The following is a 14,270-nucleotide window of genomic DNA, read 5'->3' as shown; positions in this document are numbered from 1 at the left end:
TTTAAGCCTTCAAAATTCACAGAGTTTGTACACAAAATCAGGTTTCTAGCCTGTTTCTAATGAAAATGTAAGTAAATACATTTTCAAGGGTTACTTTAAATAAAACACGGACTCCTATACCACATAGTGTAGAGCATTACCACTACCATATGAAATTATGATAACTAAACAAATCTGCACAGTGGGTAAAATGTTGAGACTGAAAGTTCTGGCATCTTGTATCCTTACCTGTTGCATGGCCAACTCAATTTCATCCCTCTTGTTCACTCTGTCTCCTGCTGAGTTATCATCTTGCAGCTTGAACTGACGTAGCCTCTCTGATCCTCCAAACCGACTCAGCAGTCCTAAGCACTGGCGCTGCCATAAGAAATGAACATCTAAATTACCATCTCAACAAATGAAGTGCATATTTCTTTTCACTTAAGTGATACATGTCCCTTAAAACACAGTATTAAGAAAGCAATGCAGATTTTTAGCACTTTGTAAACAAAATTTAAGTTTTTCGTTTTAACTTATCTTGATTTAATTTAGAAATTAATGGCACCTTAAAAGACTGCTAATGAGAAATGAGTGCAATTCACAAGTGCACTACTTCTCTTGTGTCTCTTGCAGACTATTATACAGAATACCATCAATGATAGTTTAGGTTTACCCATTCCCACACCACGAACACCTTTACTTATAGAGACAAACAAAATCTGAAGATAATTATGGTAAAAGTAGAGTACAAAAACTAATTCAGTAACAAATAAAAGAGCCACTAGCATGTCTGATACTCCAAATTGCTGAGCTGGAGACATGCTTGTGGCCAAAGCGGTAACAGACTGTTTCTGCTTTACTTTTCATGCTTTGGTGTTGGCTTCAAATTTTTCTCTTCACATAAGTCCTAAGCCAGGAAGGGAAACAAAGTCCCTGATGCAACCCTGATGTTTCCAAATGTTCTCTCTTCTACTGGACAGGGAAGTGTGGAGAGACACCAAAAAACAGACCACCAAAACCCCATCCCACTCCCACATAAAAGAACCTCAAACTACCACACATTCTTCTTGATGCTGGAAAATCTCTCTTTCCCAACTGCTACTATTCTAGGTGAGAAAACAGGAAGAAACACATCTAGATAGCAAATTCTAAAAGGACATGGGTTCATATATATTCAAATATATGAATTTATTACCTGAAATCGCCCTATGTGTCCTTGTAGCTCCATCTGTGTCCCTTCATTAACATCCATGTCCAGTTCATTTAACACTCCTGATAAAAGATACAGCCATTAAATAACTGTTTGGTTTTCTTTTTTAAAAAAATTATGCAGCATTTAAATACAAGCATTGATTAGAAATACTTCAGTTAAGCATTCAACTTGTATTTTGCATATTTTTTGAGCAAAACATGCAGATATGAATGCAGCTACCAGGTGATACATGAGAGCACATAGCTTAGTGTTCTAAGGGGGGGCAAGGAGGAAGAGAGGCTGGCATGGAAGTTACAGCTGTTGTACAAAGCTCTGTATACTGGAAGCAAAGAAGCACCTTGGTTTAACCTACAGCTCTGCACTCCCTTCTACTGTAGTCAGACATCACTCCTGAACAAAGAAAACCATTACATCAAAATAGAGAAGTTATTCTGAACTGGTAAGCATGCAGAAGAAACCACTGTATCTATCACAATCATTATTAGCCTTTTGTGAAGGTAAGTCACCCAAGAGAAATGGAAATATGCTAATCTGTAGTGCTTCCCCCTCGGGAAACTTTATATTTTAAATCAATAAAAACAGAGAAGACATTTTAAAAAATGGGTATGCAAACAATTTTCTATCTTAATTTCCTCATTTACAGAATTTATTGAATAAAAATTGTTTTTTAAAGATACCACAGATACTTTGAGCATTTCTATTTGCAAGTTACCTCCAAGACAAAAAGTACTTAGTGTGAGGTAGCATGATGAAAATAAAATGAAAAGTCAGATACACATGGGAAAGAGCACTATGTCTATTGCAAATCCACCATATTTACTTCAAGAAAAATTATTTAGCATTTCTTTGTTTTTCTCAGAGCTTTGCAAGTCAAAAGGAAAAAAATCTGACATGGATATTCTCTTCTGTCTTACTTTCTTTACAGAAAACAAAGCCTGAGATAGGGTTGAGACTTCAAAACTGCAGTTCCTACCAGGCAATGCTGCCTTGCTGATTATTCCTGTCAGGAAGGCCAGCTCCTGGAGAGATCCAACGCTTACATCTTGACACCTCAGGATCGCCTGGATAGTATCTGAATGGGAAATTAGGAACTGCAAAACCTGCATCACAAGAAAGAAAGAGAAAATATGAATGACTCAGAATTTAATGGTGAGCAGAGAGGAAGCAATGCTTCTGAAGAATTTTAAAAGACTTTGTGTACCAGTGAGGATGGAAAAAAAAAAACAACCCCACAACTTAGAGAAAAGGCATATATAATTTATTTGAATGAGCAATAGTAATGACACTATTTGCTTTGGAACTTACCTGTCCTGCTGCTTGCAAGTGTTGTGCCATGCTGGATGTGAGGATCACTTGGCACAGCTGAAGAGCTGGAAGAAGAATCTGGCGATAACGTTCCACTGGAGCAGGAATGAAGACTGGGGGATCTCTCATTGCATACATTCTCCTGAAGTTTAAAAAGAAGGGAGGAAAAAAAAGATCAAGAGTGCAAGAAGAGCAAAGTCCACTAGTGAGGCTGAGCCTCAGCCTACAATCACTCAAGAACCTAAAAACATCCATATTTCAATAAAAGGGCTGGATCTGAACTGAGTTTATATTGAAAAAACAACACATTTATGATACACAGCTGTTGCCAGACATTTTATTTAAGCAGAGAAAATTACTTCTTTGTATTATGCTACACTAAACCAGATAACTGTTGCAGAAATACGATACCTGGTTACTGATCTACAAAATCAGGTATTCTCAAATATTTTAAGAAGAGTTGTGCTTAATTCTAAAGCAACTGTTAAATACAGTCTTCCACAAATGTCCTGTAGGTTTTATACAATCTTATTATGCCTAATTGCAGCATTCAAATAGTTTACCTTGTCTAAGTCTTAAATTTTTTCCAAAGAGTTTAAATTCCCAGTGTGCCACTAAGAACTGTAATTTTAAAACAGGGACCAAGGCTTGAAATCAACCCAGGTAATTTCCCCTAAATATGTAATTTCCTTCTCTGAGACCTTCTCTCAATCACCTCACAATGACTAATGGGGCAACACATCAAGAAACTTACCAAGCAATATATAACTCTGAATATTTTTTTTTAAAACATGTCATAAAATATTCTTGAAATAGCATTTAGTTCACTGCTCTCTCAATGCTTTATGATGGAGGACAAACTTTGCACTTCACCAGCTGCAAAGCCTCTGAAATAAGTTTACAGTGTAAGCTGTTTTTCAAATATTACATTGTAAATTATTTAATAATAACACATTAATAATTTTTATCTGAGGCATCAAATAAATTTTTAGGTAGTCTAAGTATTTAGCATGAAAGTAAAACCTCACACCCACATCTGAAATTCTCCTCTCAATGAAAGGTACCTTTAAACTGAACTGATAGGTTTAATAAACATGCACACAAAGAATAAACCCACAAATCATTACTCAAAAATCATGAGGCTATAAAAAGATGTGATGTACTTCCAGGAAGACTGTATTATGGTTTCACCATCAGGCAGGGAAGCAACACTTACCCCTGATGGTCTGTTTCAGGTCGCATGTCAAACACTTGGCATTGCGCCAGCCGCACAATCACGCCAGACCGCAACAGCTCTAATGCACCTTGCTGGCTTTTGGCTACTCGAGTGAGGAACGCCTACACAAGAGTAGAAAAGGTTAGGTTTTGGAGATGCACAATGAAACTTATTATGTCTACTTTCTCACTTGATTTTAGCATCATTTCAAATATATTATTTTAGTAAAATATCCTTAAGGAATACCTTCAGTGCAGGTAGCTCAGTGTGCAGCTGCGGTGCAGCTGAAGATTTAGCTCTGGGTGGCTGGAGCCCCAGGGCAAGAGCCTGTGAACTGCCCATCTTTTGCAAAATAAAGGGCATGAGGGACGTGGGGCACTAGCCAGGGGACCTGACACTCAGAGACACGCAGGAGACTCTCAGCTGGAAGACCCCAGACTGACTCAGAGAGTGTTGAGGGTATAAAACCCCAGGGGTTCCTTTGTTCAGGATCCCTCCTCAGAGGCACCAGCTCAAGCTCTTATTCTGTTGTTGCACCATGATTAAATAATTTTAAAGATCCAGATATCTGAGACTGCCCTGGGAAACCTGGGTCAAACCAGTAAGGAAACCTGGTCTCTGTATGTGTGTGGTGAGGGTAGGAAGTCGAATGGGGCACCCATCAGTGTGCTAGTGCAAAGGGACTTTGATCCCAGTGGTTAAAATCTCCGGTGGTGCAAGTGTGACTGCTAGAGTGCTCTTGAATGGTCAGACAGGAAAGCTTCCTTAACAATATCTCTGAGTACAATCAATGCAAAGTGTAGACAAACAGCTTTTGCTAAGAAGTAAAATTAAAAAATAAACATCGTAATACAAAATAATTTCTAAAGTACTGTTACCATTTTGGACTCATAGGTGTACAACGCCTTAAGCAAAGGGGGCTGAGGTGTGAGCAAGCTCTGAAGAGCCAGATCATCATCAGCCAGGCTATCCACAAGCACCTTCAAGTAGCCACTATTCGAGAGATACAACAGCCACTGCTGCTGCTTATCTACTGAAACAATGTGATCAAGTAAAGCCAATGCCAGCATCTGGGATGAGGGAAGAAAAACAAACAAATCAAAACAGAATTAAACCTGTAAGATCAATGAGATTTTTAATAAATACCTAGATATGTGAAATGTTAAGAAGTTTCTTCTAATAGCTTCTTATAAGCAGAATGCATTTCTTCACTGCAATTGCAACCATTTATGTGAAAAATATTTTAAGATTTCTTGATGCTAGTATTGTATGAGCCAGCTATCTTTCTCAACTATTCTTCTAAAAAAAGTATAGATATTGCTGACCAATAACTAAGGCAAAATATTTTAATGAAGTACTGCCTCAAGCACAATTATGATTTAAAACTACTTTGCCTTCTGACTAGATTCTCAGCTACTGGCTACTATCAGAAATTACTTCGTCATGAAGTAACACCTTCCCAAGGTAAACCCATTACTTAAAAATACTAACAAACAACTGCCAGAGAGGTCCCTGCCTACATCTTTTGCAGCACAGCTTTCTACCCTTACTTTTAAACAATAAGACACATAGCCTTGTCGAGAAAAAAGTAAATGTGCATGTATGGCTCTACTTCCAGCAGCTTGAAGGATGAGTGGGAGGACAGAAACATGAAACTGATCCAGTATCTACAGAAATGTTCTAGTTCTACCTCATGAAACTTCCCATCTCTGCACAGATGATGTTCTTTAAAACAAACAGAACAATAATTTTAAAGTAATAGATTCATTTACCCGGCCTATCTCATGGCCATCACAAGCATCACGACAGACCACCTCCATCAGAGCTGCCCCATAACTCTCAATAGTTGCCATGTTTTCCCGTTGCAATTTACTGAACACATCTTCAGGAGCTGTCAAATGTTCCCACATAGTTTTTTTAGCTGTAAAAAGCAAATAAAACAAAAAAATTAAAATATTCAAAGATAGGCACACCTTAGCATTAGCTTAGCTACAGCTGATGCTACACTGTTCAGAGCATTCTCTCTACACCTTGCAACAGAAATGCCCCATACAATGGTCAAGGACTTTTATGTGAACTTCAAATGTTCTACAAATCCACCCTCCCTTGAATATCACAAAGACTAGCCAGAGCAAAAAGTGTGGGCCTGTATACATACATCACACTTGTAAACAGTCTGCTTAAAATAATTCAAATGTTCAGTACTTGTTATAAACTAATAGGCCTAAAACTGGAAGTGTTCAAGGCCAGGTTGGATGAGGCTTTGAACAACCTGGCCTGGTGTCCCTGCCCACGGCAGGGGGTTAGAATGAGATGATTTTAAAGATCCCTTCCAACCCAAACCATCCTAGGATTCTATGAACTTTCACTGGGACCAAAGCATTCAGTCTGAGCTAAATTAACAAGGTGACTTAAATGGGAGAGAATGAAAACAAAGTCAGTCATACACTTCAAAGGGGTCATAACAAATTCATAGTTTGTCTTTTTTCTTTTACTACTGTAGCTCAAAACACAGACCAAGTAAGTCTGCATGCAGGTACTACACCCAGGATTTTTTCTCAATCCTTGTCTGAGCTCTAAATAATTACTAGAACCATTAACAATTCAAGTATTTTAACCATTCACAGAGATAATGTGATATTTACCATAAGCACTCTCAGATAAATAGCAGCTTTGGTTGGCTTATTTTTTGCTTATTTTTTTAGGAGGTGGTGGCGGTGGGGTGTGTGTGAGGCTTTTGTGTTTGTTTTGGGGATCTTCAGACAAAGGAACAGAAAGGGTTCTATGAAATCCTTGGGGTTTGTTTTGAGGTTTCTTTGTGTGGTTGGTGTTTTGTGCTTTTTTTGCTTCGGAATTTGTTTTGCTGTTTTGAGTTGTTTTTTTTTTAATAGGATTACTATGGTATGGGTGTACATAAAGATGTGAAGGCATAAGCAATTTATTTGAGAGGTTCTTGGAGCAAGATGTTTTCCATCTATTTCCAGAACACAACTCAGCTTGCAGAAACTGTACCCACCAGGGTTTAATAACAACTTATTTTTTTCTCTTTTCCAAATACAGTTGGGCCATACCTGCTTCTAAAGTGTCTGGTTCATCTGGTCTCTGGGCAATCTGCAAATAATAGAGCAGTGATCCATAAAGGTGTGTCCTCACTCTCTGGAAGCCTCCACCTGTTAACAAGAAACATTCATAATTAAAACCAAACGAATGTGAATTTCATAACACCATCTTCCACTGGCACTTAATTTAACTTTCCCATGGCAGTGCTGGCAGAAATAAATAAAACAACTGGATTCCTTAAGGTGAAGTTCTACTGTTTGCATACAAGTGTATTTATGAGTACTTTCAGCAAGTTTATGCTGTGCCAAAAGAATGCCAATATTAAATTCTCTTTACAGTCATCTCCATAGCTCTGTTTGTTTTTCAGATTTTTTTTTTAAAAAGTGTTCGCTAATTTCTTTTTGTTATTAACATCACTTACACGTATACTAATCATGTAAGAGCCACCTGACTGTAACAAAAATCTTCTCTACTACTTCAGCAGTATCTGAAAGCAGCTCAGCCCATCTTTTTATTCTTTGCAGTTGGAATTCATGTACACACACCCCACAAAAGTTAACACACCTGTTTTCAAAATGAAATCCAGCAGCTTTTTTAAGATGATGTGGAGGGAGGAGTCACCAATGGAAGCAAAACCCATGGATATGCTCTGAGAGCCAGGTGATGAGGTAAAAGAACTATCCAGCATCAAGGCATATTGGGACTGTCCTGCCATAGGGAGTGCAAGTGGCTGTTTCTGCTCCGTTTTCACAGACTGGCTCAGGTGGGCAGTCAGGGTGAACACAGCCCCTGCCACCACTGGCATCAACTCCTGAGCTGCATCATCGTCTAGGATCTTAATACAGAAGTAGAAAGAAGAAAAAAAAAAAAGGCAAAAGAAAAAAAAAATGTTTAAAAGTGTCTGATTTCAGGAGTTATTAAAGCAATTAAGTCAGCCTCTCACAACTATTTAATTTATGTATGCATAAAGATTTCATTAACATGACAGTAATTAAAACACGTCAAAATCAGTAATGTCAGAAACTTGTTTAGAAACCCGAGTTGAACATATTTTAATTGAGAAGACCATTAGCCTTCTGGGTTTTTTTTTACATAAATCACGGGCAGGCTGATAATCAAATCTGGATGGCAGAAAGGGAAGAAATCTGTTGACATTTGAGATGCTGTATTAGTAAAATATCTAAATCGAAGTTAGAGAAAGAACAACTGGTACCTTCTTTGCTATACAGCTATTTTATTACCATTAAAAATGTGAAGGCACTATTTAAAAAACCCAAAGGATTGAGCATCAAAGAAGCATTAAGACAATGTGTAAAAACACTAACAAGAAATTTGCATGTATTGTTTTTGTTCACTATTATTTAGAAAGTAAATCTGGTGTCCTTATCACTAATAATGAAGGAGCTTTCCTTTTAAGCAATATAGTAATTTTGAACAGTAGTTCAATTATTTTCAATAGACAGTAACAATTTTTTCCCTCAACTTCACAAAAGTCTTCACCAAGGTGTCACATAAAAATTAAGCTTGTAATTTCATCTTTGTAAAGATTTTAGGAAAGAAATTTCTTCAGCTAGTGAAGGCCTTCCTTGTTTCCTGTTTTTTTTTTTAATTTAGTTAAAATAAAATCAAAACCAGCATTCCACTAAAAATAGCTAAGTTTTAGGTAATTCCTACAGAAAAAAATAATGGAAGTAATAAAAAAAATTCAAAAATGTTACTTTTTTTCTTGAAAATATATAACATTTATATATATTCCTCAGAACAAAACTCTTTTAATCAGAACTACAAATCATGTAACTCTCACAAAAAGCAAAAAAATAATAATGTCCCAGCAGATTAAAAAATTCAATGATCCTTCATTAAATTTTGCCTTTTAGAATGGATGGGTCAGTAGTAACTGCCCAGTCTGTCTCAAAAATTATTACTAAAATTCCGCAGTAAAACACCTATACTTTCAAGACAAACTTTCACACTTCCAAAAGCTTTTCTAATTGTAGAATCTTTCATTTTTCTACCATGAAGCTTTATTCAGCTCTTTAGTTTTCCAAAAGCAGCAGCAGTAGGATTTGCAGAGAGATGTCTAAACACAGTAAATTAGCAAATCCAGCAGTTTGCCTTCAGCCTTCAATAAATTCTTCTTGTTTCCCATCAAAGCAGGCTGTTTCTTTTTCACGTGCCTTTTCCAGACTACCATCATGCTGGATGATACTGAAATGCCTCTGAAATCTGTCAATATATGGTTCACAGTTGAAAGGTAACTATGCAGTAATATAGAGTATCCCCTCTGTCCACAGAGCATTCAACCTCAGCATATCAGCAATCAAAAAACTATAAACAATACTAATGGCAGACAAAGTCATTTTGGATTACAATCAAAATTGCAGCACTTTCACATAAAAAGATGCAGCAACAAAGTCCAAGGAGAGGGTTGATTTCCAGCAGAACACTACCTTGTCATGCACATCCTGCAACAGATCCCGGATAATCAGTTGCCTGTCCTCAGCCTGTATGAGATCCTGGGGGCAGGCAGTGAGTATGATTTCCACCAGCTGTCTCCACGACTCCAGAGCATGCTTCTTGGCATGGAGGCATTGCAGCATCTTGTTCCGCTCCACTACATACTGCAGGATAGTGTTGATCTCCTGAAAACCCACCACAAAGAAACTCAATTACAATGTGCTAAAAGAAATTCACGGCAAAGACAGACTTCAAGATGAAAATTTTATCTATTAGTAGTAGTCTTCAGAATAAAATGTTAAGTCGTCAGCCTACTAGAAACAAGCTGCTATTACTGCTTTAACAAAGGAGCCCATTCCATTTCTGAGCTGCTTTTCACAGGGCAGACATCATGAATGTCTACATATCATAGGAAAAAAAATTGACCAGGAAAATTCTTTTCTAGCATTTTAAAATCCAAACAAAAACAACTATGAAAAATCTATTTGTGCCTTTTTTCCCATTTCACCTGAGTAATTTCTCCTTTAACCTTTGCATCCATTTAACCAATTTCAACTTAATTTAAAAGACAGCAGGAAACTCAGAAAATAACCAATCTTCAAGTTCACTGAAACTACATGTGTGTAGAAAAAAGTAGAAATAAATCAGCATCCCCTGTGAGAGAAAGGCAAAATGATCTTGGCTATAAGATGAACACACTGTACTTGTCTACAGCCAATCTTGACATCAATGTATAGCTGTTTTCTGTACGGTGGAGTGGGAGCTGCAATTGTTATCACTAATGGGGAGGGAAGAGGTTAAAGAAAAAAAACAGATTCCAGGCCAGTTGTTTAGAGAACAGTATGGTAAGAAGTACAGTTTTGGGGTTTTTGTCTTCAGGAATTACTCACTCAAATCCACCATCTTTTGTAGTAAAGCTTACTGCTTGACAGGGTAAGAAATCCACCAAGAGCAACAACAAACAGTAGTTAACTTTTTCTGTACATACCTCCATAAGTAAAGGTCTCTGGCCTATTGCTGCCATTCCTTGAAGGGCATTGACTTCTGCAACCAGAACTCTGTGAACATACTGAAATTGAAAATGAAACTTTAATGATGATATGGTTTAACCTAGCAGATAGATAAAGACAACACAGTAAGTCACTCCCTGCCCCAGTGGGGTCAGGGACAGAATTGGTGGAAAAATAATGTAAAATTTGTGGCTTGAGTTAAAGACAGTTTAATAGGACAGTAAAGGAAAGCTGGGGGGAGTAATACAATATTTAGAATAATACAAACAAGGGATGCACAAATGCATTTGCTCACTACCTGCCAACTACTTCTCAGCCAGCTCCTGAGCAGTAGCCCACAGCCAGCTCCCCTCTCAGTTTATACACTGAGCATGATATCATATTGTATGGAACTTTGGCAAGTTTTGGGTCAGCTGTCCTGGCTGCATCTCCTCCCAGCTTCCTGTGCCCACAGCCTACTCACTGGTGGGTGGTTTGAGAAGCTGCAAAGTCCTTCTCTATATAAATATTGCTTAGGAACAACTAAAGGATCAAAGTGTTAGGAACATTATTTTCAGCCTAAATCCAAAACACTATACTATACCAGCTACTATAAAGAAAATTAATGGTATTTGAGCCAAAACTAGGACAAGTGACAAAGGAGATGTATTTGGACCTCCTAAAAGAATTTAGGACATGGCTACATAGTGACAGATGCAACAGATGGACTAGGATTCAAACAAGTTTTACTCATTTTTAAGGGTCACAATTTTTTCAGGACTATTTATAATACACTTGTAAAATACTCATTACATTGTGACACAATCTTAAGTAAAGCCTCCAAGAACTCCTGTATTACACAACATTGCACATGTAATCGTGTACACATATGTAGTGCTAGGTAGTTATGTACTGGCAATCAAAGAAATACATATCTGAAACATACACCTTTAATGTAAAAACAAGTTTCAAAGTAGTATTAACAAACTGATTTATTATTATTATTATTATTATTATTATTATATAAAATAGCACATGTATACTTGAAAACAAAGACCAATACTAACCTTGACGTTGCAGACCACTTGTCCACGTGCATTCTTGTGCTCACAATTAGCAATGACTTGCTCAATTTGAGCCCAGTCAAAAAAATCCAGTTGTAAAGGCTCTGGAATGTCCTGACTGAAGTCAATTGAATCCAGGATATTTAAGATCTTTCTGCGTACTGGAAATGCAAATCAATTCAAATTTTATTCAGAAGTATCAAGGGGAATCCAAAAAATTAACAAAAAGAGCCTAATTTACCTTTGTAAATCTAGATCTTCATCTTAATGTGCAAAGTTTCAAAAGAAAGCATTAAATCTTCAGAAAATGCTATCAATCTATGTAACAGGTTTAAAAATATTTTTTAAGGCCTTACATTCTTAAGATGCCTTATATTGTATAGTTCCCCTGTTATACATGCATGTCATCCAATATTTACAAACACAAGACTAATTTCTTCTCCTAAATTAAACCAGGCTGGTTTTCAATTATAACCATTGCAGTCTTTTGTTGAGAAACTATAAGGAATTTGAATTTATTTATTTATGTGGGACTCACATTCTTTGCCATGAAAATACAAATGTGTTCAGCCTTAGCAACAGTCTCACTGTTTCTACTGTTAGCAATAAATTTGACAGACTGCCACTCTCTCATTTCATCCTCGCTCAGATACTCAAACACACTCTTTAAACTGCCTTTCCAGTTCAGTGATTTTCACTCACTCCAAGCATCTGTATCGAGGTTCTTTATTTTTTTCCCCACACTAAATAAAATTATTTCATATACTGCTGCTGCTTAGAACACCTATTACTTTCTTTTCCAAAGTGTCCTTTCTGGAGATGGCTCTCCTGCCTGTTCAGTAGCAGGTACACTTTACTGATAAATAATCAACCATTTTAACACTTACCTTTGGAAGCAGTGTCAAAGTGGAGAAATCCACTGACTGATCGACTTTCATCTTCCATCCCTCCTTCACCATCAGCTTAAGGTAATAAAACATACAAAATAAATTACAAAGAACAAATCTAAGTGACAAATATGACCTACTTTATTAATAGTGAAAGGTAGAGGACAGTGATAAACCAATAAACCTTTCACATTAAAGTCTTCTAATATAATAATTTAGACTTGAACTGTTAATCAAATGAAAACAATACTTATCTGAAAAAAGCTATCCTATTATTATATACAGATCAGAAAATACTAGAAATGCCTAAACAGACATCCCACTTTCCAGTATGAATAACACAGCTGGATGGACACCATGAAATGAGTAGCATTTCTGAACACAGTTTCCCAGTCAGATCCCCGCAAGGATGAAGCGAGTGTTCAGGCTGATAAACGTAAGGGAAAACACCATGCTGCAGTAGTCTGTTAAAGTATCTTCCATTTATTCCACTTTCTCCATGTAAAAAGTTTTATTGCCATCTGGTTTTATTTTTCTTGACTTACTTCTAGCCTGTTCTGAAACTCTGAAATCTTGTCTTTTTATTTAACATTGCATTTTACACCATATTGGGATGAAATACCACTTCTGTGATGCTATAATGTTAAAAGTAAAATTTACCTATAGCTACTATCTCCTGTGAGAGAGGTTTGAGAGCTTGTGACAGACATTAATACTGAGAACTTTGTCTAAAACTGTTTACCATGGAAGACCCTCCACCTTCTCTGTATTGTAATGATTCTGAACGGCAGCTCAAAATAAATTATTCTACAATTTAATTATTTTTTTCAATATCCCCCCTGCTATCTCATAAACTGTTTTTAATTTTTCTATCAGCAATGAACAAAATTATGCCATGATTTCGTTCACTTTGGAGTCTACAACCACCATCATCTTTCTTCCCATATCTCCAGTGGCAATTCCACACCTGATACCACAAATTAACTGTCACAAGGTTATGAAGAAAAGAATTCAAATGAAGTCTCTGATTCTCCATTTATTCCAGCCTATTTATCCTCACCATAAGTTCCCCTTACCCAGGTATGGTTTCACAGGCATGTCATCGAGCAGCAGATGCAACAGTCTCTGTGTGTGGGAGCGCTGGCGGTTCAGCGATGTCACTCGCATTTCTATAGCTGCAGTCTTCATTAGCCAAGACATCTGGTTGAGTGTTGAAATCTCATGCTCTGGATGGGGATAAGGCAACGATTATAAAACTAAGCATAAATAATATTACTTACTCCAAGGAAAGCATTTTTCACTTGAGAAAGCTTTTAGAGGATGTCATTAGTTGTTACTTGCTTGCCAATTGTTTATGGGACCTAAAGGCTGAGATCTGACAAAATGAACATGTGGTTATTTTGAAAACAAATCATACACATACCTGCAATAAGCATATACACATACACAACAGAACTGGATACAACCTGTTAGAACAGTCATTTTGAAGAATGCTGTGCTTCATGAGCTAATAGGGTCAGTTACAATTTCAGTGAAAATAACCAAACATTTACCCAAGTGAACCACAGCTTTAATCAAAATTGCTGAGACTGGAACACGGGTCTCCTAGAATTTTCCTAAATCCATCTAATTTGGATTCCTAAGCTATACAAGAATCATCTAAAGTACTTTATACATGCTAGACACATGTACTTGAATGCTAAGTTTACTGTCATTGAACAAATGACTGATGGTCAAGCATCTGATAAAGTACATTTATGCAGTTTAAGACACTTGAAAAATATTTATTTGAAATATAAAACATACCTACTAGCTTAAAAACACTTTATTTAAAGAAAGCGGTGATGGGCAGTTACAACCATCAGCTTTATATTCCCTTACTTTTTTATAACACTCTTACTTTTCAATTTATTTTTTTTTTCCTGTACCATGATCTAACAAGACTACAATAATTGCAATATAGATTAGGATGTGGTTCTGGAGACTTGGTGCATTCCAAAGCTAACACTCTTTCCCAAAAGTTCAACACCAATAATCTGAACTTCCTAAGTAGGGAGAGTTCAATTTTAGCAGAATTAAACTATTAGCAGAGCCTGCAAT

The 14,270-nt window shown here is 36.8% G+C and overlaps 1 protein-coding gene across 1 annotated transcript in view; it reads right to left on the bottom strand.

Annotated features, from left to right (window-relative positions):
• NUP205 (nucleoporin 205) overlaps positions 1-14,270 on the bottom strand; it is a 45,376-nt gene that overhangs the window by 4,965 nt on the left and 26,141 nt on the right. Inside the window, exons 24-37 of the mRNA XM_014249021.2 lie at positions 13,247-13,396; positions 12,171-12,245; positions 11,287-11,444; positions 10,219-10,299; positions 9,224-9,415; positions 7,338-7,608; positions 6,785-6,883; positions 5,486-5,634; positions 4,592-4,783; positions 3,714-3,835; positions 2,498-2,639; positions 2,166-2,292; positions 1,175-1,251; positions 229-357 (exon numbers count right to left, since the gene is read on the bottom strand). Of these exons, the coding sequence (XP_014104496.2) occupies positions 229-357; positions 1,175-1,251; positions 2,166-2,292; positions 2,498-2,639; positions 3,714-3,835; positions 4,592-4,783; positions 5,486-5,634; positions 6,785-6,883; positions 7,338-7,608; positions 9,224-9,415; positions 10,219-10,299; positions 11,287-11,444; positions 12,171-12,245; positions 13,247-13,396 (1,964 nt within the window). The remainder of the gene's footprint in view (positions 1-228; positions 358-1,174; positions 1,252-2,165; positions 2,293-2,497; positions 2,640-3,713; positions 3,836-4,591; positions 4,784-5,485; positions 5,635-6,784; positions 6,884-7,337; positions 7,609-9,223; positions 9,416-10,218; positions 10,300-11,286; positions 11,445-12,170; positions 12,246-13,246; positions 13,397-14,270) is intronic.

This window comes from Pseudopodoces humilis, chromosome 5, assembly GCF_049639895.1.
Source record: "Pseudopodoces humilis isolate 2021_Gansu_Grassland_sample_001 chromosome 5, ASM4963989v1, whole genome shotgun sequence".
Classification (NCBI taxonomy): domain Eukaryota; kingdom Metazoa; phylum Chordata; class Aves; order Passeriformes; family Paridae; genus Pseudopodoces; species Pseudopodoces humilis.
The sequence above is the reverse complement of the archived record's forward strand: the minus strand, read 5'-3'. Positions and strand labels throughout refer to the sequence as shown.